At 49.4% G+C, this 27,652-nt stretch overlaps 1 protein-coding gene and 1 pseudogene across 13 annotated transcripts in view; one reads left to right on the top strand and one right to left on the bottom strand.

Annotated features, from left to right (window-relative positions):
• The first annotated feature begins 204 nt into the window (after positions 1 to 204).
• LOC118530838 (zinc finger and BTB domain-containing protein 1 pseudogene) lies at positions 205 to 5,218 on the top strand (annotated as a pseudogene).
• Positions 5,219 to 26,534: 21,316 nt separating this feature from the next.
• CYRIB (CYFIP related Rac1 interactor B) overlaps positions 26,535 to 27,652 on the bottom strand; it is a 144,416-nt gene continuing 143,298 nt past the window's right edge. For all 13 annotated transcript variants that reach the window (XM_078072004.1, XM_036084513.2, XM_036084514.2 and 10 more), the window contains one exon: positions 26,535 to 27,280. In XM_078072004.1, coding sequence (XP_077928130.1) covers positions 27,217 to 27,280 — 64 coding nt within the window. In that variant the 3' untranslated portion in view covers positions 26,535 to 27,216. The remainder of the gene's footprint in view (positions 27,281 to 27,652) is intronic.

Raw genomic sequence — 27,652 nt, 5'->3', positions numbered from 1 at the left:
TGGTTGATAAAAGGGCTCCTATTGATGGGGAAGGGCTGATCATCCCAGGAATGTTCTAATCAAAGAATTGTACCCATTTTCTCGTTGTTGCTGATTCCTGAGGGCAGATGTCAAGCACCTACATGAGGAGATTTTCCAGGAACGGAGGCCCTCGCCCAGCTCTCAAAGGACGCTCAGGATGCCATATTCCATAATATCCTGAACATGCTTGGGAACCGAGAGGCTTTGCAGAACCTCATGGATGAGGTGAGGGGTTCCTACAGCTACCTAGGGCTGATCAAAAGTGGTAACGGGGGCAGGTTTAGGAGATACTGCTACCAAGGCACATGGGGGAGGGGGAATGGGGCAATGCCAGGGGAAAGAGTAGGATGCGAGAGATGCAGGACGTTGGCCCCAGGCACGACAGGGCCAGGGAGCGCAGTCCCAATTACTGAGGCTGCTAGGAATCCCCTGGCACAGGTAAAGCACCCTGACCTCCCACCGTCGTGAATCACTTACAGACTTAAAAGACACAGGCAAAATTACTTAGAAATACTAGTTGTAGTAGTAGTAATATCATATTACCAATAATACCAGTCTCCTACAGCTGGATGGGAACCCCTGGGATCCTCTGGATGACTTTGGTGGCAAAATCCTAAATGAGATGCAAGAGGACATAAGAGACCTATGGATCCAGGAAAGATTCCACATCATTTACCTCCTTGAAGCCATAATGGGTAAGAGTGATTTGGAGGAAATGTAGGAAAGTCACAAGTTTGACCTGCAGCCCTCATGAAATCCATGGGTTGGATGCCACCTCTCCAAAACCCTTCAAATATCATGATCTTCATCCTCACATATCACCTCTCTCCAAAGTCTGGAGGGCTTAGTGAGATAAATTTGCTATGTGAACAGAGACCCAGCCTGAGGTCTAGAAAGTGACCCACCCAAGTTCATCCAACAGATCATTGTGGGTGGGATGATTCCAGGCTCCAGCCTCGGGATCCCATCCTCTGGACCATGTCATGTAGCATCCTGGAGACCATCCCAAGAGCAGGAGGAGGACCTTCCAGTACAGGGAACTTGACCTTCAAGTCCAGTGGGTTATTCCTCTGCCTCAGAGTTACCCTCTCATGGGGTCTCCTAGTTCACAGCGGGGAGAGGAAAATATGACTCTCTTTCCCCAAATGTCCCCGTTCCCAGCGCTGAGTGACACCCAACATGATCTGCTGGCCTAGTCCATGAAGAAGAGGATCCTGCTCCAGCAGCAGGAGCTGGTGAGAAATCCCCAAGGGTCAACGTCCAGGGAAGAGGGTGAAAGAACCAGAGTTAAGAATGACTCTGAGGAAAAAGAGATAATGGAGGTTTCTGCCAGGAAGGGAGACAGGATCCTGCTTTGGCAACTGGGAAATCCCTGGCTACATCTGCCTCTAGGGAACAGGCCCAGTGGGTATGAGGCTACCTTAGGAGGGTCTCTGTTTCCATGGCAACCCCTGCCGAGGCCCCCCCAACACCCCCAGTTCTAAAATAGCCATATAAGAACCCAGGTTTGGGAACTCAGGGGCTCAGAGTCATATCCCTGCTTTACTAACACAGTCACCATTTGGGAATTGCTCTCTCTTTTCTCTCTCCTCATACATATATGTAAGTACGTATGTGTGTGCAGACATACGCATATACATATACACACATTGCACACGTGTATGTACGTGTATACACATCTGACTGCAGATGCCACTATTCTACAAGGGAAATGTTAGCGTAACCAATTAGCAGCTGAGGAACTAATGCTCAGCATTTTTCAATAATGTGTCCACAATCACACTGATCACAGGACACGACCAGGACATGACTCCTGGTCCCCTTGACTCCAAAGCTCTTGTCCTTTTCAGTTACCCTGCATGGCCCTCTTGGGGACAAATTTTCTCTTTCCGACCTCAAATGCTGACCTGTAACATCAGATACTGTTTATTTTAGGTAAGGAGCATCCTGGAGTCCAACTTCAATTACTCCGGGAACATCCCCTTCACCCTCAAACCTGAGCTCCTTGCCCTACTCCAGGATGAGGATTTGGCCATCACCTATGGCCTGCTGCAGGAGGCCTTCCTCCTTCAGTGGCCTGAATATGGAGCTGAGTAGCGCCAGGTCAACCTGGAATCTGGAAGCCAAGCAGCCCCTGTCTGCCCCGTATGGGACTCTCTCCATGCTGCAGTGGCTGGCAGTCAGTCCAGAGAGGCCTGGCCCCGCCCCAGTCTATGCTGGGAGTGCCCCTGATGAGCTCAGGGGACCTAGGGCCACCCACTTCTGCCGTTCCAGGTAGCATGGAGCCAGGGATCGGCACACTTGAGGGAATGTTCTGAAGTGATAGATCTGTACCTTGCTAAAGGTTCATGCAATTGTCAAAACTCATCAAATAGTATCTAAAGATATGAGCATTTTGCTGTATATTAATGCTACTCCAAAAAAAGTAAACAAATACTGAACTCTAGTAACAATATGAATTGTTTGGGGTGAAGTGTACTGGTAATCTGTAACTTACTGTGAAATGCATCAAAAAATAAGGTGATTAATGAAGGGACAGAGAGATAGATATGTGACCAAGAAGAGGTGGTAAAATGTTTAAAACAAGAGGTTTTTTTTTTCTTTTTTATTCTTGAAACATTTTCGTTTGTCCAGAATTGCTTCAAAAAAAATTAACCCCCCCCCAAAATTATACCTGTGTATTGATCATTATATGTTACTTTTCCAAATTATGCTTTTTGAGCTATTTTAAAGGGAACACTGAGGGGTGCCTGCGTGGCTCAGTTGTTAAGCGTCTGCCTTCGGCTCAGGTCATGATCCCAGGGTCCTGGGATCGAGCCCTGCATTGGGCTCCCTGCTCAGCTGGAAGCCTGCTTCTCCCTCTCCCACTCCCCCTGCTTGTGTTCCCTCTCTCGCTGTCTCTCTCTTCTGTCAAATAAATAAATAAAATCTTAAAAAAAAATTAAAAGGAACACTGAGAGAACAAAAGAAGAGGTCTTAGAAATTAAAACTTGAGGGCCCCCTCGCCTCTGCCCGCCTTTCCCATGGCCAATTTGCCTTAAACTCCCTAAAACCTCCGCAGCCCCAGTTCCTGCTGCAGCTGGTCTCTAATTGACAGATGATGACAAAGCCCAGCCACGCAGCTCCATCCTTCAGCAGTTAAACAACCAAAGGGAGTGGGGTTTTCTATGTGACTGTGTACTGCAATCGATGGTATTTACTTTGAAGCACATAAAGCCGTTCTGGCTGCCTGTAGCCCCTCTTTTAGAATGCTTTTCCTGAACCTTCAGCACAACTGAATCTCAGCAACATGAAAATTAGTGCCGAGTGTTCTGATCTCATTTTGCAATTTCTGTCTTTAGGGAAGGTTATGACTGCTCCCTCCGGTTTGGAGCAGTTTAAAGTGGCGATGAGGTGCCCACAGGTGTACAACATTCCTGAGTGCTTAGAAGACATTCAGGATGCAGACTGTTCTGGCTCAAAACGTTCATCTTCTGCTTCTAGCAAACCGAACAGCAAAATGATATTTGGTATAAGACACAGTGGCTAGAAATGGCAGTGAAGCCGACAGGTGGTGTGCAGAGCCAAGTTCAACAGTAAATACACCACACAATCAAGAGCTTGATGAAGAGTCTTTACAATTAGGCAATTTTCCCGAACCACTATTTGATGTATGTAAAAAAGAGTTCAGCATCCAAATGATCAGCTCCAAAAGAACACGTGTCACGGCACTTTGGACAGAGTTTTACCTGTGATAGTTGTGGATTTGGCTTTAGCTGTGAAAAATTATTAGGTGAGCCTGTGCTAACCTGTACTAACAGACATTCATAACAAAACACAAGATCCTATCACAAAAGAGTAGATATTAGAGGTGGAAAAGATGGTACTATCAAAGCCGAATGTGGTGAAAAGGAATCTTCCAAAGTATTTTCTACACAGACAGACGAATACAGAGGAGACACCAGCCAGGCTGCTGCTGATTCGACTCCAACCACGGGGAGCAGAAAGAGTAGCACAGTGGAGTCTGAACTAGCCAGCAAAGAAAAAAGCAGAGGGGCTGAGAGGAAAAGAACCATTACCAAGATGGAGCCAGAAGATATTCCTACAGACGAACTGAAAGACTTTAACACTATTAAAGTTACTGATAACGACTGTAATGAATCCACTGACAACAATGAATTAGATGAACTTGAAGAGCCATTTCATAGATACTACGTTGAAGAAGTTATTGGTATTAAGTGGTAGGAAAACGCTAAAACCTCGGATGTCGATAAATGCTGATGAAAGAGGTGGTCTAGAAAACATGAGGCCCCCTAACAACAGCAGTCCGGTACAAGAGGATATGAAAATGCATCCTGTGAGCTGTGCGGATTCACAATAACTGAGCAGGACCTGTCATCTCATTACTTAGCCAAACACATTGATCATATCTGTGCGTGTGGGAAATGCGGACAGGTCCTTGTTAAGGGGAGGCAGCTTCAGGATCATGCTCAAAGAGGTAGAGAACCCCAAGATCTGACAAGGAACAAGTTAGGAAATATGGAGGAGAAAACGGACATGGAAGAGAATCCTGATGAGCAGTCAGAAGTAAGAGATATGTTTGTGGAAACGTTGGATGATTTTAGGGACAATCATTTCCAGATAAACAGTATCCCCAAAAAAGCAGTTATTTAAACATTCTGCCTGTCCTTTTTGACATCCAATTGTGGCCAGTGTTTTGAAACTGAAAATCTAGTGCTTGAACATACGTCTAGCTGCCTAGACCAGATTGTGTTTAAGAGTGCCATCATGAAGAAAACGAAAGAGATCACAGACGAAAGCATTTTTGTAATCTGCGCAGAAAAGGATTTTATCAGAGGGGTGACTTAAGAGAACACTATACTGTTCATACTAAGGAAAAACAGTTCATTTGTCAGACACGTGGAAAGCAGTTTTTAAGAGAACGTCAGTTGTGACTGCACAAAGGCATGTCCAGGAATGTTTGTTCCACCTGTGATCAAGGAAACCTCAGAAAACATGACCATGTACGGCACATGATTTCTCATTTAACTGCTGGCAAGACTAAATGCCAGGTCTGCTTTCAGATATTCCCAAATATGAACAGCTGGAACAGCACAGGGATGTTCGTCTGCATACATGTGGAATATGTGGAGCAAAATTTAATTTGAGGAAAGATAGGAGATCACATTATAATGCCAAGCATTTGAAAAGAATATAAGTGATTTTCTACTGTACTAATGTTTAGATGATAGCAGACAAAACACCAAAGCAAAGGATATGAGCTATTCAGAAATTGATTTTATGAGATGAATTGTTGGGAAAAAATTTCAAGGCCCTTTTAATACTTTTGTTTAGGATCTTAAGTATCTACATATTAGGTGTTATTAAATGTTTATAATTTTTATTATTTCTTAATAGGATTCTTTGATTTTAGTTTGTTTTAGCTATGATTAAAATTCCTTTTGGGGCACCTGGGTAGCTCACTCAGTTGAGCCTTTGCCTTCGACTCCGGTCATGATCCCAGGATCCTGGGATCTGGCCCCACTGATGGACTCCCTGCCCAGTGGGGGGCCTGCTTCTCCCTCTCCCTCTGCCACTCACCCTGCTTGTGCTCTCGTGCTCTCCCCCCAACCTCAAATAAATAAATGAATTCTTTAAAAAAATAAAATAAAATTACTTTTCAATGTAGACTACAAGTGGCTGTTACCCCTTCAATGTCTATTAAACTTTAGTTTTTTTATTGAAAAAAAAGAAATTAAAACTATTATAAAAACTCAATAGAAGGATCAGAAGGTAAAGTTGAGGAGCTTTCCCAAAAAGTAAAGTAAAAAGTCACAAGATGAAAAATAAGAAATTCAGAAGCCTAACAGCTGGATAAAACAAGTTCTCAAAAAGAGAACACACACACACACACAAACAAATGGAGAGGATACCATCAACAAAATAATTCAATAAAATATCCCATAACCAGAATATGAGTTTCCAGATTTAAAGAGCCCATCACATACCTGACACAAATGGATGAAAATAGGACCATACCAAAACACATTTGTGTGATGTTTCAGAACATGCAGGACAAAGTAAAAATCCAGGGAGAAGAATAAAGGTTATTTACAAAAGATCAAATATAGGGGGCACCTGGGTGGCTCAGTCGGGTTAAGTGTCTGATCTTAATTTTGGCTCAGGTCAAGATCTCAGCGTCCTGAGATCAAGCCCTGCCTCAGGCTCCCCACTGGGCATGAAGCCTGCTTGAGATTCTCTCTCTCCCTCTCCCTCTGCCCCTCCCCTGCCTCTCTCCCTCTCTAAAAAAAAAAAGAAAAAAGAAAAGAATAACTTTAAATTACAACCACACACAGCAAACTAGAGGCAATGGAACAATGACTTCCTACATTTTAATGGAAAGTTATTTCCACCTAGAAGTCTACATCAAGTTTGAAGGTAGAATAAGGGCATTTTCAGACAAAAATTTTTTAAAATTACTGTCCATGTTTCATTTTCCAGAAAACTATGAGAGGTTGTGATACAACAAAATGAGAGAAACCCAGAAGGAAAATATTGGCGACAGGAAAAAGATTTAGTGTAGAATAGAGACAGGGGGATTCCCGGGATGACAGTTGGGTGGGGGAGGGGGGGCGGCAAAGGACAAGTAGTCCCCATCTGAGCAGATAGGAAGGCTCTGGGGGAGATCTCTCCAGGAAGAGAAAATTGATAGAATACCTCGAATCTGAGACATTAAATACAAGATTTAAGGAACTGGAAGTTTGGATTTAATTAGATACAAACACATAGAAAATAGAAGGAAAAATGACAATGAGAAACAAAACAAAAACCCTACAGGAAAGGAAAAATAATTATGGTTTATTAATAGCTGAGTAGTGTTTACATAGTCATAATTGTGATGGGACCTGTGGTGTGTAGAGCCAAGGAGACCCTAAATCCTCATCCTCCCTGGTGTAAGTCTATGGACGATGCCTACAACTGAGCAAGGTTATTATTAAGAGATGTCAGGCACAAAAGGCCACATATTATATTATCCCGTTCATATGAAATATGTAGAACAGGCAAATCCAGAGAGCCCAGAAAGTACATCACAGTGGTTAGGGTGGGAAGTAATGAACATGTTCTAAAACTGACTGTGGTCATGGCTGCACAAGTCTGTAAATATACTAAAGCCACTGATTTGTACACTTTCAAGGGGTGAACTGTATGGCTTGTGAATTATATCTCAAGAATGCCCTTTAAACAAGAAATAAGGGAGGTAATTACCAAAACAAGCAACAAAACACATTTAAAGTGATTGTCTCTGGGGAGAAGCAATGGAAGAAGGTGGGGGGCAAGACAGAGGGGGTGGGATCAGATCAGCTTTGATTAAAGAACACAAAGCCTAAGTATTATTAATGTAAGTCCACACGCCGTTATTGAAAGCTGGAGGTTCACCCCATGTGTCAGGGTCAGGGCTGGAGAGGGTGGGGTACCACGACGCCTGGGCAGGGGCCGGGCTGGAAACCCTGTAGTGCTAGACGCGGGTTCCAGAGAGTTCCTGCGCTGGGCACAGCCTACAGTCCGGAACGGTCACCGGCCACCGCCCTACAGGCAGCCGCCCAGAGCCTCAGGTGGGTGTGGGGGGCCGGGAACCCCGGGTCCTGGAGGGGTTGCGGGACTGGGGGGCAGGGAGGGGGTTCCAGGCAGGAGGGCAGGCCCACAGTCCCCCCTCCCCCCCGCCTCTCCCGGCCTGTCCTTCTCTGCACCCCCCCCCCACCCTTTGGAGAGTGTCTACTTACCCTCCCCGATTCCAGGCTGGCGCTGGCGCTGCCCTCAGACGGTCCCCCAGGGTCCCCTCGGTCACTACCTGAGCCAGCACCATCTCCCTAGGCGCCCCCGCAGCCGCCCCTCTCCGCGCTCGTGTGGACGCGCCTCTGGCGCCCCCTACAGGCTTGAGCAGGCCCGCGCTTCCTCAGGCCGCAGTCACTTTGCGGGGCCCCTTCCTCCGTAGAAATAGCAAATATTGTCATTTAAGGCTGTGTTGGCCCATTTCCAACAACACGGAAGTTTCTCTTTGACTTTAAGTTGGACAGAAAAGGAAAAAAAGACTATTGGCATAAAGATGAATATATTAATACTCTGTATTAAGATACTCTCTTAGACCTAAAATCTTCTTTGTTTCTTCTGATTTAAAGTAAATTAAAACATTTTCATGGGCCCTAAAAGTAGCGTGGGCCCTGGGCACCGTGCCTGGTGGAGAAGCTGGTCCCTCAGCTGCCTCCTTTCCCTGGGGCTGCAGACAAGGCTGGCCCCCACATCACACTGGAGCCCTGGGTCCCACTCCCCTGGACAGTAGTCATAAGCTCCTGCAGTCTCCCCTTTCCAGTGGGCGGTGAGTGCTGGTCCTAAAACACGTGCACTGGCTTGCAGTGTCATTGCCCTGCTCACAAGCCTTCGGTGACTGCCAGGGCCCACCTCAGGAAGGTGCTCACAGAAATGGCAAACTCCATCAAAGACGTAGGAACAAAATGCTACTGGGGCCCACCGGAGGGGGAAACAGAGGTTCATCCTAGATGCCTCTACCCAGAAAACTCAATTATGTGTGCTAAGAGGAGCGAGAAGAGAGAGGAATCCCTGTTCCCTTCTCATGCCACCCCCATCTCCTCTCCCTCCTCCCACCCACCTGGGCACCCACTACCTCAGAAAAGCAAGCAAGGCCAGAACACAAAGGGTAACAGCTTATCAACAAATGCCAACATCAACTTGTTAGTCCTCATAACAGTCCAATGGAGGATGTACTGTTATAGATAGTAATTGTCTATATTTTATATAAATATGAATAAATTTCTACTTTACAGCCAAGGACACCAAGGAGCAGAGAGATTTAGTAATGTTCCCAAGGGAACACCTGTTCTAAAACTAAGAAGGGAGTCCTTAGCCTTGGAGCTTCTCCAGGGGAGTGATTTAAAGGCTATTTCCAGGGTGGTTTTGACCACCTGGGATTTCCACCTATCTGCTGACTTTAGAACCCAGCCCTAGGTCAGAAGCACCTGGGAGAAGCCTGCTCAGGGCTCCCCACTCCTCACACTTCTGCTAGAAATTCAGTTCAGCTGAGACTTCACCAAGGTCCCCACAGCCTTGTAGGACACCTGCCCTCTCTTCGCTCCTCCAGGAACATGTCGTCCCTGTTTGCAAGGGACGCCAGGAGTGTGGTCAGAGAACTGGGCAGGAGAGGGGAGCTGGTGCCCGCCGACAGCCTGAACAGCGCCCCACACCTGTGCCCCTTCTGCCTGGTGAGGAAGAAGCACAGACGCCACCCCAGCCTTGGGACACCCCCTTCATCCCTACAGACTTCTCCCTCATGAATGCGCTGGAGCCCAGCTCCCCCATCCCAGGTACTTTCAGGTGGGGCCTGTGGGTAGCAGAGTGTTGCAAAAAAGACAGATTCACATGGCTGAGAAAGCAGACAGCCTCTGCCCAGACACCCCGTGGACACCTATCCTCCATGTAGGGGAAGGATGAACCCATGTTTTTCTTCCTCCTATCCCCAGTTGTGTGGTAAGTAATGATAATTTTAAACAACAGTAATGGTTTAACATGGGTCAAGCGCTCGCCGTGTGCCAGCGCCCATGCTGACAGTTCCTCGGTTAATCCTCACAGCCACCCTTGGGGGAAGACCCTGTCACTCTTCCCTCCCCTTTTTTAAATGGGGCAACTGAGGCTCCAAGACTTAAGTGGCTTGCTCAGGGTCACACCCAGCCAGTAAGTGGTGGAGGCCAAATTGGACCCCAGGGCTGAGGCCTTAGCCACGCTCAAACCTGCCTTGCTCGCCACCTGGACCTCTCTTCCCGCAGAACTGAACTGGAGCCAATTCATCCAGACCTGGGAGATGGTGGCAGGAGCCGTGACAGGGGCCATGAGTGTGAGCACCAGGCTGCCGGTGCAGGTGACAGGGAACAGTGGGGTGATCCACAGCTCCACACTGACTGTACACACACTCGTGGTTTCCCCTCACACCTGGGAAACTCTGATGAAGAGGTGAGAGTCAGGTGGGCCAACCAGGCCGGCGGGGCTCTCCTGGCTGAGGTCTGTCTGTGGGCACAGGTCCTCCAGGCTGGAGTAGGGATCAGGGAGCAGGAGAGAAAAGCCCAAGGCTCTGGCCAGCTTGAGGACCTCCAATGAAGCCCCTCTGAAGAGTGGGTTGGGATGGGAGAGTCCACCATTAGCAGAGAGCCCAGGGGCCCAGGGACAAGGGGGTGGGTGGTGAGAAGGGCTTATTTTAAGTCAGAGATTTCAACCTAGATGGAAAAAAAACAAAACAAAACAAAACAGAAACGTGGTAGCTGCTGAGTGGGAGGCAGTAAGGAGTGTTGAAGACTATGGCTACCTGCGGACACAAGCCTGCCTAGAGCTGAGCAGCAGCTGCTGGGGCTGTTGCCAGGCAGGACTGTGAGCTGGGTGGCACCATTTCTTCAGAGAAGCTAGAAATTGAGATTTTTATGTGAAACCTACCAATTTTAATATTTTCTCAAAAATTCTGAACACCTCATGGGCCAAATAAACATAAGCCTTTCATCCAACTCAGCTTGTAGAAAGCCACATGGTGGCCTCTGGTCTGGACATTTTATACCTTGTAGAAGACAGATGTCAAGCTCCCCTCAGTTTCTCTCCTTTTCTAGCCACCCCCAAGTGACTTTAAGCAAGCAGTCCCTAAGTCCAGGCCAGTCACACCAGGGAAGGCCTCGTCCCAGGAGGCCTGGTCCCAAGAGCCTGCCCCACCCCTACACATCCTTACAGGAAACTGAGGACCCCAAAGCCCTCGTTCCTCAGGGAGCTGCAACGCCGGAAGGAGAAGGAGAGCCTGTATGTGGTGACAGAGGCCGTGGAGACCATGCACGACACCATGCTTCAGAGCCTCAGCAACGCAGAGGGAGCAGGACGGCTGGCCTTCCTTGGGCCGGGCCATTTAAAGGTGCAGGGTGTGCCCTAGGGGTGCAAAGTCGGGTGTGCTGGGGATGCTGGCAGCCACCAAAGAGCTCCCCCTCCACCCTAACTCCTGCTAAAGGGCTGCCCCACTAAAAATCGCCCCATCTAAACAAGAATGGGATTTCTGGGTGCTTGTGTTGTGGCTCTCAATTCTGATGACACGTTAGAGTCATCTGGAAAGCTGTTTTGGTTTTTATTTGAAAATACCCAACACTGCCCCGCCCAACTCTGTTTTCATAGGTCTAGAATGGGCCCCACTGGCTGGTATCTTCTGACTCCCTCCAGATGACTCTATGTGCTGCCAGCGTTGGTATCACCGCGGAGGGGGTCTGCATCAGCTCTGGAACCAGGCACCCCTGGGTACAAATCCCAGCCCTGCCCCTGGCTAGCTGTGTGGCCTCGGGCAAGTCACTCGACCCTCTGAGTTTGCCAGTTCTTGCCCCGGAGGAGAACCAAGGGAGATTGGGCAGCAGTGGGGAAGGTGCTGAGGTCACTGGTGCAGGGACGCTCCGTTTCCTTCCATGTGCCTTCCACGTCCCAGATCTGCTCCTCACCAGCTCAGTCCCTAGGTCATTTAGCGCCTGGGGGCCTCAGGTCCCCATGGTGACAAAGGAAGTGTGGGCCCCACACTAGTATCCTGGGGCTCTGGGACTCCTGTCTCCCACAAATTAAGTGTGACTCAGCCTCACAGGAATGCAGGTGAGTATGGATCACCTATCAGTCAATCTCCAGCTTCCATTGCTGAATACTGTTTAGAAGCTAGAACACAGTACAAAATGTTTTCTATCAATTTTTCTCATCCATCCCTCCTGATGATTCTATAAGGTGGGTACTATATGTCAGGTTTTCTGGGAGCTGAACCTGGAGCTCAAAGAGGTTAAGGGGCACCTGAGTGGCTCAGTTGGTTAAGCATCTGACTCTTGATTTTGGCTCAGGTCATGATCTCAGGATTGAGATGCAGCCCTGCATCGGGCTCTGTGCTGAGGGTGGAGCCTGCTAAAGATTCTCTCTCACTCTAAAAAAAAAAGAAAAGGAAGGGAGGGAGGGAGGGAGGAAAGAGGTTAAGCTCCTTAGGAGCACACAGCAAGCAAGTGCTAGGGCCAAAATCCAGACTGGGCCTACCTGGTTCCAACACCCATGTGTTTAATCAAACCAGTTACACTATAATGCCACCTCTGAACACAGCAGATGGCTGGCCTTCTAATCAAGGGTTATTTGAGATGTCAATGAGATGTTAAAATATGCAGCCTCGCTCCACTTGCCAGTTGTGGGAAAGACAGGGGACAGTATAAGGGGAGGGAGGGAGTAGCTGAGGGGCAGGGAACCACCTTGGGGATTACATATTTGCTGTTGACTTCTTACTGTGTGGGACTCCAGATGTGTCATGGGACTGGTGTCAGTGTAGGGTAACCAACCTTCCCAGCTTACCTGAGCGAGGGCTTTCCTGGAACAGGGGACTTTCAGTGGGAATACCAGGACAGTTGGTCACCCTAGTGGTGAGTGACAGAAAACCTGAAATGACAGTGGCTCTAAACAAGAAAAGGATTTCTCTCTTAGGTAAAAGTCCAGATAGGAGCCTAAGGCAGTGGCTCTGCAGTGGTGGATTGTAGTGATCAGAGACCTAGCTCTTCCGTTTTGTCACTCTGCCACTTTCTGGTCCGAGATGGCTGCTCTAGCCCCATTGATCATGTCCACATTGCAGCCGGCAGAAGGAAGAAAAGGACTTGCACACACCACCTCCATCCATTTGCATCCCACTGGCCAGAACGTGGAGCTGGATTCAGGCCAGCCAAGTGCCAGCGGAAAGGAGGTGTTCTCTCACTGTTGCTTTTCTTTTTTCTTAAGATTTTATTTATTTATTTGAGAGAGAGCAAGCGAGCGCGCGTGCATGCGCATGAGTGGGGGAAGGGGCAGAGGGACAAGGAGACTCCCGGCTGAGCACAAAGCCCAATGCAGCGCTTGATCCCAGGACCCTGAGATCATGACCTGAGCCAAAATCAAGAGTCGGGACACTTAACTGACTGAGCCACCCAGGCGCCCCCATCTTACTGTTGCTTTTAAACTGCACTTTCCCTGGGGCGCCTGAGTGGCTCAGTCATTAAGCGTCTGCCTTCAGCTCAGGTCATGGTCCCAGGGTCCTGGGATCGAGCCCTGCATTGGGCTCCCTGCTCTGTGGGAGGCCTGCTTCTCCCTCTCCCACTCCCCCTGATTGTGTTCCCTCTCTCGCTGTGTCTCTCTCTGTCAAATAAATAAATAAAATCTTTAAAAAAAATAAAATAAACTGCACTTCCCCTGTGGGAGTAGGGTGGATAGCAGGGGGCCCCTGGGCCTCCCAGGGCTTGCCCCCACTGCGCCGCAGTCTCCACCTCTGAGTGAGAGGGGCTGACTCAGAGACCACTTGGAGGGGATCCAGCTGCGGTGCCTCATGACTCCAGCTCAGCCTTTCCCAAAGCCGGTACCCCAAACTCTGGACAGTGCTTAACAACACTAAGTGAAAATCGTTTCTTTACTGTGGGACTTTTTAGAGCTTTTACCATGCCAATGTGTATTGCTCTGACCCCAAAATGCCCTGGGGTTTTTTTCTGGAAATATCTTGTGTGCAACCTATTTTGCTGTTCTTGCTGCCTGAGTGTCCCCCCATCCCCTGCTTTTGGATCTTCCTCTCCCCTCCAACCTCTACACTGATCATCAAGAGAGATCCATGCAGTCCCTCCTCCTGCGTCTCCCTGTCCCCTGCTCCTGTCTGCCCTGAAGACACCTTCCTGCAGGTCCTCGAATCCTGTGTGGACTTGAGGTCCTGTTCTCCCTGCCTCCTTTCTAGCTCCAGGGTCAGAGCCACATGGCCGAAGAGAAGGCAGTGACCATCCCCCGGGGCACTGTCCTGGCCTACAGGGTGCTGCAGCTGGTGATCAGAGAGGACTGCTGGGGTAAGTGGAGGCTGGAGGCGCAGGGGCAGCAAAGACAGGACTCTGCCTCTGGGAGGGCTGGCAGAAGGGCAGGGCTACCCGCACATGTGGAGCAGCAAGAGGGAGACGAGGCTATTTCCCAGTGGCCTGAGCACTCAGCCAGACAGCTCCACCTTCTGGCAGCTGTTACAAGGATCTGAGGAGCAGGGAGGGCCCCCGAGGTCAGCTGTCCAGGAGACTTACACCCGAATCTGCACCCCACTTAGCCTAGGGGCAGGGGGGTCAGGGAGAAGCTGCATTTGATGGGAGGAAGGGCTGTGTCATCTAATTAGCACAGAGAATCATGTGGACTGGGTGGTCCTGCCCATCCTTAGTCCAGGGGTGACCAGTGGGAGGTGGGGGGTTTGCTCTCCCAACAATGCTGCAGCCCAGAGATGGGCTGGGGACTGAGCACAGGGTGGGACCACTCTGATGCTCAGATCTGGCCCACTGAATCTGCAGGGTTGGCCTTGGGTGGGGGGAGAAGGAGGAGGAGGATCCAGCCACCCTTGCCCTCTGAAAAGAGCAGGAGCCTGAGTCCAGTGCACTGAGGTCTGAATGGCGGCTTTGCCGTTTGCCCTCTGTGTGGCCCTGGAGGCGTCAGCAAATGTCTCAAGCTTCAGCATCCTCGTCTATAAACAGGCTCGTGCTACCTGCCCACAGAGTGCTGTGAGGCACAGGACATAAAGCTGTGAGGCCCCTGGCTCTCTGGCCTGCACACGGTAGGAGCCCCATAATTGCTAACTATCTGCCTCCCTCTCAGGCACTTTCCTCTTTTGCCCTACCTGTGCTCCCACACAGCTATCCTGTACCTGCCTGAGAGAAAGCTCGGTCGAGACTTTAGTGGAGGTAAGGAGTCCTGCCCAGGGCCTGGAACCCAACCAGAAATCACCCCTTCCCACAGAGAATGCTCTGACACTGCTCTTGGGGTCCCTTCCCTCCACCATGCCGTCACCCCATGTCCAGGGGCAGGGAGGGCCATCTTCCAGCTGAAGCATGGGCTCTGAGCAGGAGGGGGAGAAGGAGGAAGGAGAGTGAGGTACAGGAAATAGGGAAAGGCAAGGATAAGACCCGTGACTGCTACCTGCTATGTGGTGGGTACTCAGTAAATGTTTATGGAAGGAAGGAAGGGAAGGACGGATGGACGGAGGGAAGAATGAAAAGTAGGCACTCACAAGAGAGCTCTGCCTGAGGTGGGAGCTTCACCAGGCCAGGACTGTGACACCAGGACCTCCTGGTTAGGCAGAATATCCGGGCAGGCTAGCCCTGGGCAGGGGGGCCTGCGCCCAGGAGCTGGGCATACCTATCCTCTCCCCACAGACTCAGCCTACAGTTGGGCCGTCGGTGAGGAGCCCAACTTCCAGGGCCTGCAGAGGCAGGTGGGTGCCCAGTTGCAGGACCTGGCCACGCTGCCCACAGAGCTGCGGCACCTGCTGCTAAGTGCCGTCCAAGAGCTGCTCCAAGACCCTCGGGCCCTGCAGGAACTCAAGGACACGGTAAGGGGCCCATAGGCTGGACCGGAGGCTGGGGACTGGGATCCAGGAAAGGGGGGCAGAACAGGGAAATGAGAAGCAGGAATAGGGATGTGCTCTGAGTCTCGGTAGTGCCCCACCTTGGATGGCAGGGTGAGGACGGCCCCGTGGTGACCAGGCACAGGCCTGTGCCAGCTTTTGTGTCAGACATTCGCTGAGCATTTGCTCACTAAAGCCCAAACGAGGGACCTGGCTCAGCATTGCTGGCATCAGAACCCAGGCGCATTCCATCCTCACTGGCATCAGAGGGGACACAGTGCCAGGGGTGGGGAACAGGAGCTTGGAGGATTGGGTGCAGGGCTAGGGGGCAGAGGAGGAGACCCACAGCCTGTCCTTGCTCCCCTTTGCCCCTGCCCTGCAGTTGGAACGGGCCCTGGACACTGGGGTGCTGGGACAGCTGGTTGACCCTGGGGGCTTCATCCTAAGCACCATCCGGAACCCCTGAGGCAGCCTGTTGACCTCGAAAGGCAGGGCCATCCTCTGCATTCTTGGAGCTCTTGTGGGTAAGACGGATGCACAAGGGGCTGGGGTGGGGAGGAAGAGTCCAGAGGAAAGTCCTCCCAAGGCCCCTGCCCAGCACCCCTTGTGTTCCCTGACCACCCTCTCCGAGCAAGCCTTCTCCTGTCTGTTCTGTGCTCTAAACGGTCCCAGGCCATTCCCACTCACATCTGATTCTCTGTCCAAGCTCTGTCCGAAGTCAGCATGGAAAAGCACAGCCCCCATTTCCTCAGTTTGCTTGTGCCTTAAGTGAGGGTAATTGGCACTCACATTGCAAGACGGTCCAGCCCTTCCTTCAGTGATGATTTACTGAGCATCCACTGTATGTCAACAAGGCACCGGGAAAAACTGAGGCAGCCGCTCTCCTCTTTCAGTCTGTAGTGGGGACAGACATCACACCAATATAGACAGAGAATTACCAACAGCATGAGAGTGTCTGTCTAACAGAGGCCCTGCTCCAACCCAAAATGGAGGCAAGGCCCACAGAGGGAGCTAGGAATAGGATCCCCTCACTGGTGGCCTGCAGTGTGGACAGAAGCGCTGGGGCAGGCAGGAGGACAGAGGCTTTGAAGCCTGGGCCAGGCTGTTCTGTTGTCACCTTAGGAAGTTGGGATCTTAATTTCCCAGAACCCCCTTCCCTGAGTTCTGGGTGAGAATCCCCCAAAAGAGGAACCACCGTGAGATATGGGGGCCAGAAGTGAAGTAGCAGCCATTCATCTCTGAAGCATCCCTGATGGACAGGTGCTGCAGTGCCCACAGATTCCCAGTGCTTCCTCCCAGCTGCTCGTACTGCTGACCAGCAGGGCCTTGGTCCTGTCACCACACACAGGGAATCCAAAGCTCCCCGTCAGCCTCTACCAGCTGCATCTTGGCAGTCCCCTTCCCACTAGCCTTCACGACTTTCCACCTTGCTTCCTGCACTTCAGCCACGGCACGTGCTGTCGTTGCTTGAACAAGTCAGCCTGCTCTGCCTCAGGATCTTTGCACTGGGTATTCCCTCTGCCTGCTATACTCTTCCCCCCAAATATTCACAAGGCTGACTGTGTTTACTGTTTATCATCAGCATCCCCCTGCCAGAAATATAAGTGCCATGAAAGCAAGTGTTGTTTGTATTACTCACATGCTCGATCTATTGAACACATGTCTGTACATCATAGGTGCCGAACATCCGTTAGGTCCCTCCCCATGCACGAAAAGGAGATTGAGGGGCAGAGATGCCCCCGTGGGGCTAGAGGCATGCTATTCCCCAAGACTGGAGCTTCATGTTTGGAATCAGGCCAACCTGGGTTCTCACTGTAGTTTTGCCCCTGACAGGATGAGGAATCACCATTATCCTGGCTAATAACCACCTTGCAAAGCCACTGGGGAGCAAATGAGCTAATGTCAAAGCCCTTCGTAAAGTGAAGCCCACCATCCACCCTTCATGGGTCGTGTTTTAGGGAAACTGAAAGGTTGGAAGGGGTGGCAACTTACTCAGCACTTCCAGGGCAGGCACAGTTCCCGCTTTCTTGAACCTTCTCGGGAAGGATGGCCCAAGAGGTACGTAGTGGAGCTTGTCTCCACTTTAGGGCTCCAGTATCCCAGCCATTCCTGGGTTACTAGGGCCCACGAGGAGACACGCAAGATGCCTCAGATGCTCGGTGGCCCTCAACCCCTATCTCTCAACAGTGCTCAGTGACACCCAACATTGCCTGCTGACCCAGTCCATGGAGAGAGGGATCATGCCCCAGCAGCTGGAGCTGGTGAGAGCCTCCAGGATGGGGTGTGGAGGGAGGATATCTGGGGGAATATCCCAAGTGGTCTGTCGGTGTCCGGTCCCCAGTCCCTTGAGAGCCCTTTATCAGCACTCACTCACAGAGGGGCATTCCCTGGCTCTGACTTCTGAGTGCCCAGGCCTGTGCAACCTCTGCCAGGTGGGCCCTCTGCTGGGTGGGTCACATTCACTCATGTGGGTTTATTGATTATGCTGAATCCATACCTTGTGCCACCAGGCCCTCTGCTGGGGCTGAGAATACAAAGTGAAAGAGGTTCCACCCCTCACAGTCTGGTTAAGGGACTATGCAAACCAGTGACAACAAAGAGTGCCTGCTTTAGCTCTAACAGCTATGGGGTGGCTTTGGCGGCTATGAGGACACAAACTACAGGGTTCAGGGGCATTTCCCAGGGGGTGACCCCTCCATGCAGTTCATGAATTCATGGATGAAAAGATGGGGGAGTGGGGGGCAGAATCCAGGCAAAACAGCCCAGGCAGAGGCTGGGAGCTACTAGGGAGTGTTGGAAACCAATGACTCCAGCCAGTGTGCGAAGAGCAGTGTTGGGGGTACACTATTTTGCCAAGCCTCAGCTGTAGTGGGAGATGGGGGAGCACTGGCCCCAGGCTCCCACCCTCAGGGTGGGTTCCACTGATGCAGGACCTGGGAGACCTGCCTGTTCATTCTGGGTGGTTCCTTGCAGGTGGCGAGCATCTTAGAGCCAAACTTTAATCAGATGGAGGAAACCACCTGTTCCCTCCCACTAGAAGTCCTCTCATCCCTGCAGAGTGAGGATGCAGCCCTCTCCCTGAGCCTGGCGGAGAGCTGTGGACTGGAGCTGCAGGGGCCTAGCCAGCAACTCATGTGGGACCCTGACCTGGTGGCACAGCTGTCCGCACTCTATGGGTCCCTCGCAGGGCTGCAGATGCTGGCTGCACCCAGCCCTGCAGCCCTCTAAGCTAACAGCCTCCCCTAGGGTTCCAGTCCTCCTGCCTCCAGGGACCTGCTGGCCCAGGCAGCCACGGGTGATTACGGGCTCCACCAGGACTGGCGCACACGCTTTCCTCCATCCCTTTCAGGACTGGTCTCCAGACATTAGTCACCCATCCAGATGCGAGGGGGCGGGGGCACCCATTAGTGTAGGGTCTCACCTTGGATCAGAATTCTCCCTTGAGAGGTAGTAGAAGCTGGTTCCAGAAGAGCCGGGGCTCCATGCACCGCCCACCACCGACAGCTGTGTAGCTGTTACTCCCCTCTCCGCAACATTAACGCCCTATGAAATGGGGCTGAGAATCCCCAGCTCACAGGACCGTAGCGAAGACTTAAAAGTTGTACATAAAGTGCTCAGAACAGTGCTCGGCTGTCAGCTATTACTGCGTGACGTGGCCATTACTGGTCGTCTGGCTACTCTGCAGGAAGCTGCAGGACCCTTCCCCAGCTGCGCAGAGGACCTGACGGTCTCCCCTTAACGCCTGCTGCGCGCCGCTCAGCCTGGCCTGCTTTCCCGGCGCAGGATGAGGGAGATGGGGGGAAGTTCCACGTGGCCTGCGCGGGCCTGCGGGCCGGGACTCCTGGGCCGGGCCCTCCGCAGAGCCTTGTCTGGTGGTGGGAACCTGCCAGCGACGCCGCACAGCGGATAACCGGAGTCCTTTCACGGTAGGAAGCATCTCCGGCAGAACTCGCACGACCCGACATGGCCGTTACGTGGAGGAGCTGTGAAGGAGTGCGCGTGCGCGTGCGCCCGTGCGTGTGCGTGCCTTGCGTGTGCGTGCCTTGCGTGTGCGTGCCTTGCGCGCGCGGGGCGTGGGAAAGGAAGAGGCTGAGGACTCGAGTCGGTTGCAGGTCTTGGAGCTCCTGCTCGGTTCTCTTGACTTGGCGGAGCCCTCCGTAGCCGAAACAAAACCCCGACAGAGCCCTTGCTTTTGCCCAGGCCCGGCAAAATGTTCGTTTCCACTGATAAAACTTACCTAACAAATAATGGCCTTTGTAAAAAGAATTTACAAAGGTCTCAGAAATGTATGAAGAACACTTGAATCTCCGTAACTCCACTACCCAGATACAAGCAGTACTGACATTTTGGTAACATTTGCCCATCAGTGTTATTCCCATGCATTCATACAAATCATCTTGCAGGTAGCTGTGCGAACTTAGGCTAAGTTTCTTAACCTCTCTGAACTTCTGTTTCCTCTCCCATAAAGCAGGGGTAAAAATATCTCCATGTTAGAGAATATCATCAAAAAGACGTGACTGCCAATTGACCTGTGAGCTGGACCCAGGCACTCCCAGGCTCCTCACCCCCTACTCTGTCCTTGGAATGAGGGTTGCACTCGCCTTTCCTGCTCTCAGAGGCTGCCTCAAGGACATAGCCTTGAGATGGTGATGTGATGTTGAAAACACCTACATGGTGTATAAATGAACACAGCGCCTCTTTATAAACTTTGAAGATTTGGAGGGCAGGTGCAGGGATCCATTCATCTTGTTGCCACCCAACACAAGACCCGTATGTAAGTTCCCTTCACTGATATTAAAACTAACCCCCTGGAGTGGCCTGCCGCTTTCTGAGGTCTCTCTCCCTGCCCTCTCACTACAGGGGTCAGTTTCAGATCATACCCAGGAAGCTGAAGCTCCCAAGAGGGTTGTGAACCAGCACTCCATGTGTTTGTACCCCTTCAGTAACATGCTCACATACAGTGGCCCCTCAAAACTATTTTCCTCCTTTTGTAGGACCCTCTAGAGAGCCCACCCTAACAGTACTCACAGGAAGGCCCTTGTCTAAAATCCCCTTTCAGCAGCTAAGTCAGAGTCTCCAGGCACTGTGAGCTTGTGGCCAGCAGAGGAGGCAGGATAGTTGAGCTGCCTTGTAGCCATGGGGGTCTGAAAGAAGAAGCATCTCTCTGCCCTTGACCATCCCTGTGCAGCTCTCCCCTTTCTTTGGACCTCCCAAAAGCACATAGGGCACAGCCTGGAGGCCAGTGTTGCCTGAGCAGCTTTTCTAGGTCGAGGTGAGACCTTAGAAATAGGGAGAATGGGTCATAAAGCCATTGACAGGCAGAAGGGGGACCAGAACCCATACAGTGGTCTTTCCCCTACCCAAACCATTTTGGTGTCCACCTTCCATGCCCCTCCCATCTCCCAGCCTCTCGCCACCTAATGCTCCAAGAAATATTCCCGCACTGGGCCAATGGGGGCCGGAATCTCAGAGCAAAAGCCCTCAACTAGTGAAAAATGCTAGTGCTTACTGAGCCAGAGATCATCTCCCTGCTCCTGCAAAATATGCTCCACTCACCTCCTTCCCACTTCCTTCCCACCCCATACCTCCTTCCAGGTGTTCAAGCCCCAAACTTGGATCATTCTTGACTCCGATCTGCTGGGGACACCTGTGGCTCTCCCTCAAAATATATACCGGATCTCATTCCTTCTCACTACACCCAGTGCAATGATCTGCCTTTATTTCTTGCCTCGATTGATTAATTGTCTCTTGCAATTCCTTAATTGGTCTCCTTGCTTCTGTCTTGCCTCATCTCAGTCTGTTCTTGGCAGTTAGAGGGTTAGAGTTAAACCTTATCAAAGATATCAGTTTATATCAGTCCTCCCTCAGAGCCCTCTGATGACTCAGAGCAAAGGCCAAAGTCTTCTGGTTGGCTGCTATGGCCTTATGTGATGCGATGCCATTACCCCTCTGACCGCACCTCCCTCCCTGGCCCCCCCTGCCCCTCAGGCACTGTCTTGCCTTGAGGGATCTGCAGTTGCTCTCAGCTGTCTGTCCAGGACCCCTTTCCGCAGACACCCTCACTGCCACCTGCCTTCCCTCCTTCAGTCCCGGCTCACATGCTACCTTCCTTAAGACACCTACCCTTGTCCACCCTACTAAATTGCTAACTGGTCCTCTGCCCAGCACTCCCAGTCTACCTTAATTTTCCCATAGGCCTTAGTATCTTCAACTGTACTGTATAATGATTGAAATCAGTCCAGTAATTAATTACATCTAGACACTGGGAATACAGCAGTACAGGGAACAGACCTGGCCCTGCTCTAATGGAACCGACCATCTGGGGTGTGACACACAGGCACTAAACAAAAGTTCCACGATCACTTTGCTAATTCCTGCCATGATGATGATATGCAGGAGACTGCCGACTGGTTAGGGGAATCTAGGGCCTCCTCAGAGCTGAACATGCCCTAGGATTCCACTTTGATCAAGCACACTGATCAACAGCATGACTTTCCCAGGTGTCACTGACAAATGTGCTACTTTGGGAGATATGTCTGAGGGCAGAGGGAGAAGGATAAAGAAGGGTGGCAAGAACAGCAGGGGCCAGGCCTCCTATTATTGTAACCTTAGACCAAACGCAGATGGGCGCTGGTGGGTAAATACTACCCTTGTCTGCGTCCAGAAGGACAGATCCAAGGGGCTTTCTACAAAGCTCCCCAGAAGGGCCAGGGGCACAGAGTCCCAACATGAGAACCCAGCCTTGTATTGGCTTTCCCTCCTGGCCTGTTTCACTCTGCCCAGCCCCTGGTTCTGCTCACTGGGACCTCCTCCAAAAATTACCCACAGCACACAGCCCTTGCTCATGCTCTGCTTCCCATGGACACCCCAGGCTAGAACAGCAGGTTCAGTGGTAAGTGAAGCGGAGACAAAAACAGAGTAAGGGTAGTGCGGAGTGTCTGGGAGGTTGTCATTTTCAACAGCAGGGGTCAAGGTAGGCCTCCATGGTAGGTAACATCTGCACAAAGACAGAGGGCATGACCCACCCACAATCCCAGTAGGGGGACCTGCCACTGCAAAGGACTTGGGACAGGGGAGTGACCACCCTGTGCTCAAGGAACAGCAAGCTTAGCCTGGCCAGGGGTGATGGATGCGAAGCGAAGGAGACACACGATACTTGCACACATGCACGAAGGCTCATCCTCACACCACTGTTTACAATAGTCTGGAAAGAGCCGGAGTCCATCAAACAGAGGGATGGTTAAGTAAGTTATAGTACATCCATATAATGGACTACTACACAGCATTCAAGAAGAATGAAAACACTCTTTATATAAAAATATGGAACAATTTCCAATTCATATTAAATGAATAAAGCAAAATGTGGAATGGTGCATATAAGAAGTTGCATTTGGGTAAAGGCATGGAAGAATAAACATGAATGACATAAAATTTGAACCCAGTCTATTGCACTTACAAAAGCCATACAAATTATTTCTCCTACAACCACACATGGAGGAATTTCGTAAAAAAAAAAAAAAAATCTTGAATGCTCCTGGTGTTATGTGTCAACCCAATATTCAGACCACACCATGGAGAATATACACCCAATATTTGCTTTTACTGTGGCTTCTTCTATCCGAATACCCTCTCTGAACACCCAGAACATGCTGCCCTCCTCCATTCGGGCCCCGCCCGGAACCCATCATTACAGTCCTAAGACACAGTCTAAGTGGGCTCTGGAGAGGTACTTACTAAATGTTGACGGACATAAAGATGTGCTTGTGAACACACTGACTGAAGCAGTGTATCAGTACACTGGAGTTTGATGCTTAAAAATCATTGTGTTGCTAATCTTCATTTCAAAAGGCAGTTCATCGCCTCTCCATTTAGAAAACTGGAACAACCACACAGTGTTTATTAGTTATAGGATCTTTAAAGGGTTCATTAAAATTGAGCAGCTTTGCCTAGCACCCTCACTGACTGAGGGAAGTGTAACTGGTACTGTTGACCACTCTAGAATAAATGGAAAACAATACACGTTAATGGACAGGACACTTGGAATAGACTGCGTTGTTGTTTTTAATACAGTTAAATGTCATGATGGACATAATGAGAGTGATAGCGAGCACTTTTGATACGTACAGGACATTACGGGCATTATCTGGCATAATCCTCAGGGCCACTGTAGAGGGGTAGGTATCTCGAGTATTACCCATTTTGTAAATGAGGACGTGACTCACCAAAGTCACACTGAGTTAAACTCCAGTCCACCAACTCCGAAGTCTGTGCTTTAACTGCTCACATTCCTACTGCCTTTTGCAGGTAGTAAATACAAGACATGTAGTATATGATGTGGAATCAAACATTAGAGATTTTGTTTCAATTCTCTCATTTTACCAATGAGGCAGAGTTCCAAAGAAGTGATGTGGCTTGGGTTTCCTGACTCTTCATGCACAGATCCTTCTATGCATTCTTCTATGCATCACACTGTACAGAGCCTGAAATATGCTCGGTAAGGGATTATTTCATAAGAATTTATGGGATGGAGTTGACTGCAATCTCAAATGGAACCAGAATGGCATTTTTAACTCAAAAGACCTAGATTTGAGTAAAAATGCTAACTATCTTTATGACAAGTCTAAAATATTTTGAGCAATCTTAAAATAGTCGAGTGCTTTTTAATCCCAATCTGTAAAGGGAAAATAGCTGATTGAAATGTTCTAGTCATCCATATTGAGGGCTGTAGAAATGGGGCAGTGGTGAACAAAGTCATGATGCAATGGGTACTTTGTATCATGAGGGAAGAGGCACAGGCACTGGACTGAGAGGAGCAGAGATACTGAGCAGAACTGTGTTTTAGAGGGGAGAGGGGGCTGGAGGAGGCCGGGTTTCGAGTGACGTTAAGATTTACCGATGCAGAGCAGGGTCCCACCTCCCTCCAGTTCGCAGGGCAGACCCTGCCAACTCACCTTGGCCCTCTTTCTTGATGAGCCCATGGTCAGTCCCATAATCCTTCACTCTAGGACGGATGTTACGAATAAGAGATCAGACTTGGTAGGTGGGAAGTTGACGATTTGTTCTCTTTGGCCATCTGAATGGCAACTATTAGACCCGAAATTAAATCCGTGGCAGCAGGGATGGCTCCTTTTATCACACTGCAGCACCGCACTTCTATCACCCCCAGTTCTCGAATAAACCTGCTCTTGTAACTAGCAGAGGGGTCAGCAAACTCTTTCTGTAAAGGGCCAGATAGTAAATATTTTAGCCTCTGAGGGCCATATGGCTTCTGTCACAAGAATTCCATTCTGCTGTTGTAGTGCAAAAATAGCCAAAAATAATATGTAAACAAGTGAGTGAGGCTGTGTTCCAATAAAATTTTATTTATGGACACTGGAATTTGAATTTCATATACTTTACATATGCCATGAAATATTCTTTTGATTTTTCTCAACCTTGTAAAAATGTAAAAAACTATTCTTAGTTCACAGGCTGTACAAAAATAGGAGGTGGGCAGATTGGCCCGCAGACCAGTTTGCTAGCCCTCAGTCTGTAGTTAGAGATTTCTCTACTTCTCCAATATGCGGAGCGTGAGCTGTGCTGACTGCAAAGGCCAGTATTGCTTTCTCTCTTCCAGCTGCCTCATTATTTTTTACTTGTATTCATTCACCCCATTCGAGCATTCGCTTGGCCCCTACTCCAGTCTGGGTACTGCGCAAGATCCTTGGGGCACTGAGGGAAAAATCAGACATGGCTCTTATCCGAGTTCTCACAGGGTCAGAAAAGTATCTGTATCAGAGGTGTTGGAACAAGACACCAGTGTTGGATTCCCAGGGCTGCCATATCAAATTACTACAAATGTGGTAGAAATGTGTCCTCTCACGGTCCTGGAGACCGGAAGTCTGAAGTCAAGGTGGCGGCGGCAGGGTTGGTTCCTTCTGCAGACTCCCTTCTTCTGGAGTGAGAAATCTGTCCCATGACTCTCTTCCAGCTTCGGGTGATTGCCAGCCATTCTTGGTTCTGTGGCTTGTCGATATACGCTGCTCCTATCTGCCTCTACCTTCACGTGGCCTTTTGCTGTGTCTGTTTCCCCTTCTTTTCTCTTACAAGGATTTGTCATTGGATTTAGGGTCTGCTCTAATTCAGGATGGTCTCATCTCCAGATCCTTGATTTTATCTGCAAATACCCTTGTTCCAAGTAAGGTTGTATTTTCAGGTTCCAGGTAGACATATCTTTTAGAGGGCCACTATTTAACCCATTACAATACTCTTAGAAGACTGGGGTTAATGTTATCCTGAAGGCTTCATGGAGAAGGTCTTAAAAAATGAGAGCTGCTGCTCATCAGATGGACGTGAGGGAGGAAGGAAGTGCAGGCTTGGGGACCAGCCAGAGTTGGCGTGGGGGGTGTGATGCCACACGCAACTTAGAAACTGCAGGCAGCTGAGCCTGGCGGAAGAAGAGCAGGGTATGCACCGGGAGCACGTGAGGCCAAGGCCAAGGAGGTCAGCAGGGAGTCCACGGTGGCGATGTGGGCATCATGATCCAGCACTATTAAGCCAGAAGGATTTGGTGGAAGCCTCTGGGACTCCTTCCACTTCAAATGCACCAGAGCTCAGACACTCAAGACACTCATCACAACCCCAGCACAGTGGGACTAGACAAGCTTTAAGCTGTTTCTCCCAATCAGGACATTTCGATCTCATGATTAAGGTTTTATGATCTTTAAATAACACACACGCTGGTTTTCTACCACGAGTGTCAAGGCTTGTGGCTTCAAGCCCCTCTAACACACATGCTCCTCCCAATGCTGAGAGCTGCTCTTCCTGCCACCCTCTTCGCCTCCTGTGACCACCCTCTCACTCCTGGGGACTGTGAGTCAGGCAAGTGCAGTTTTCCTCCTATTACTACAACCATACAAGAGTCAATCAAGAGTAAGAGGCAGTTAATGACAAGATCAATGGTCTTACTGCATTTAGCAAGATTTTAAAAGCAATCAAAACTAAGACAATAATGAAGAAAAATACTATTACAAAGAAGGGGGAATATTTGATGTGTGTATGCACTCCACTAAAATAACACGGGGAAGACTTTACAAGCTTAAAAACAAAACACCAGTAAACCAAGCCACACTTAGAAAAATGAAAGCTGATTTTTATTTTATCATCAACAGCCATTCTTTAAACATGAACATGCATACGTAATATTCTACGCACACATCACAGTTTTTAACGTTAGTTAATAAAGGTTAAACACACAACATACATCCTTACAAAAAAAGTCAAATGCAAACTTAAAACTTTGAACAAAAGTCTTACTAATTTAAAAAAAGTTTGTGTTGGGTACCATTTGTACAACACAAGTTAATTTAAACATTTTCATTTTGGCTGCACATGAAAAAAGCGGCAGTAGAAAATAAAGTCATTGAGGGTTTTTTAAATAGCAGAATAGGCAGTTTTGCCATGCAGGAGAAGCAATATTAAATATTAGTTTTCAAAAAAAATCCACATTTAAAAATATTTAGTTCAAGTCACAGAATTTTTCTCAGTAGAGACCCCAATGCAATGCATAATTAGCTGCCTTAGATGGCCCGTTTGAAAGGACAATATCCCTTCAGAGTATAACTTTACTGATTTTGGCACAGAAAAGAAGTCTTAAGAACGAGAACATGATTAAAAAAGAGGGAAGAGGAACAGAGGCAAGAAATAAAAAGCAAGAGTACATGAGATAGTAATTGTAATCACTAAAAACTGAGCATTCCCAGTCACTGCAGAATACTGTCTTCTGTCCACAGCAGGTGCGCACTCCACGGCTGTTACTGCAGCATGGACTTGATTTGCTTGGAGGTAGTCTCATCATTCAAATGTTTTGTTGTGTACCTAAAAGTAAACAAACAAACAAACAAAAACAGCAATTTTAGGGAATTTAAAAAAAGTCATTATCCGTACTCACTGGTTTCTAGTATTACAAGATGAGCAAATAGGCCAATCTTCCCTCACAGAATCATGCCCTTGATTTCCAGCTTCAACTGGGTTCAGGTTCTGTCTTGCTTAGCCTCCCTACCAGCTTTTAAACAGAAGACTCAAGAACTTTGTAACTGAGTCACAACTGGTTAAATTCTAAAGGAAACACTCAAGCTGCACCTCTCACTCGGACGAACACAGTCCTTGCTCCATCTCAGGGATTGACAAATTACAGCCGGTGGCCCAATCTAACCCACTACCTATTTTTGTATGGGCTGTGAGTGAAGT

The sequence above is a fragment of the Halichoerus grypus genome, chromosome 5 (assembly GCF_964656455.1).
Source record: "Halichoerus grypus chromosome 5, mHalGry1.hap1.1, whole genome shotgun sequence".
Taxonomy (NCBI): Eukaryota; Metazoa; Chordata; class Mammalia; order Carnivora; family Phocidae; genus Halichoerus; species Halichoerus grypus.
The sequence above is the reverse complement of the archived record's forward strand: the minus strand, read 5'-3'. Positions and strand labels throughout refer to the sequence as shown.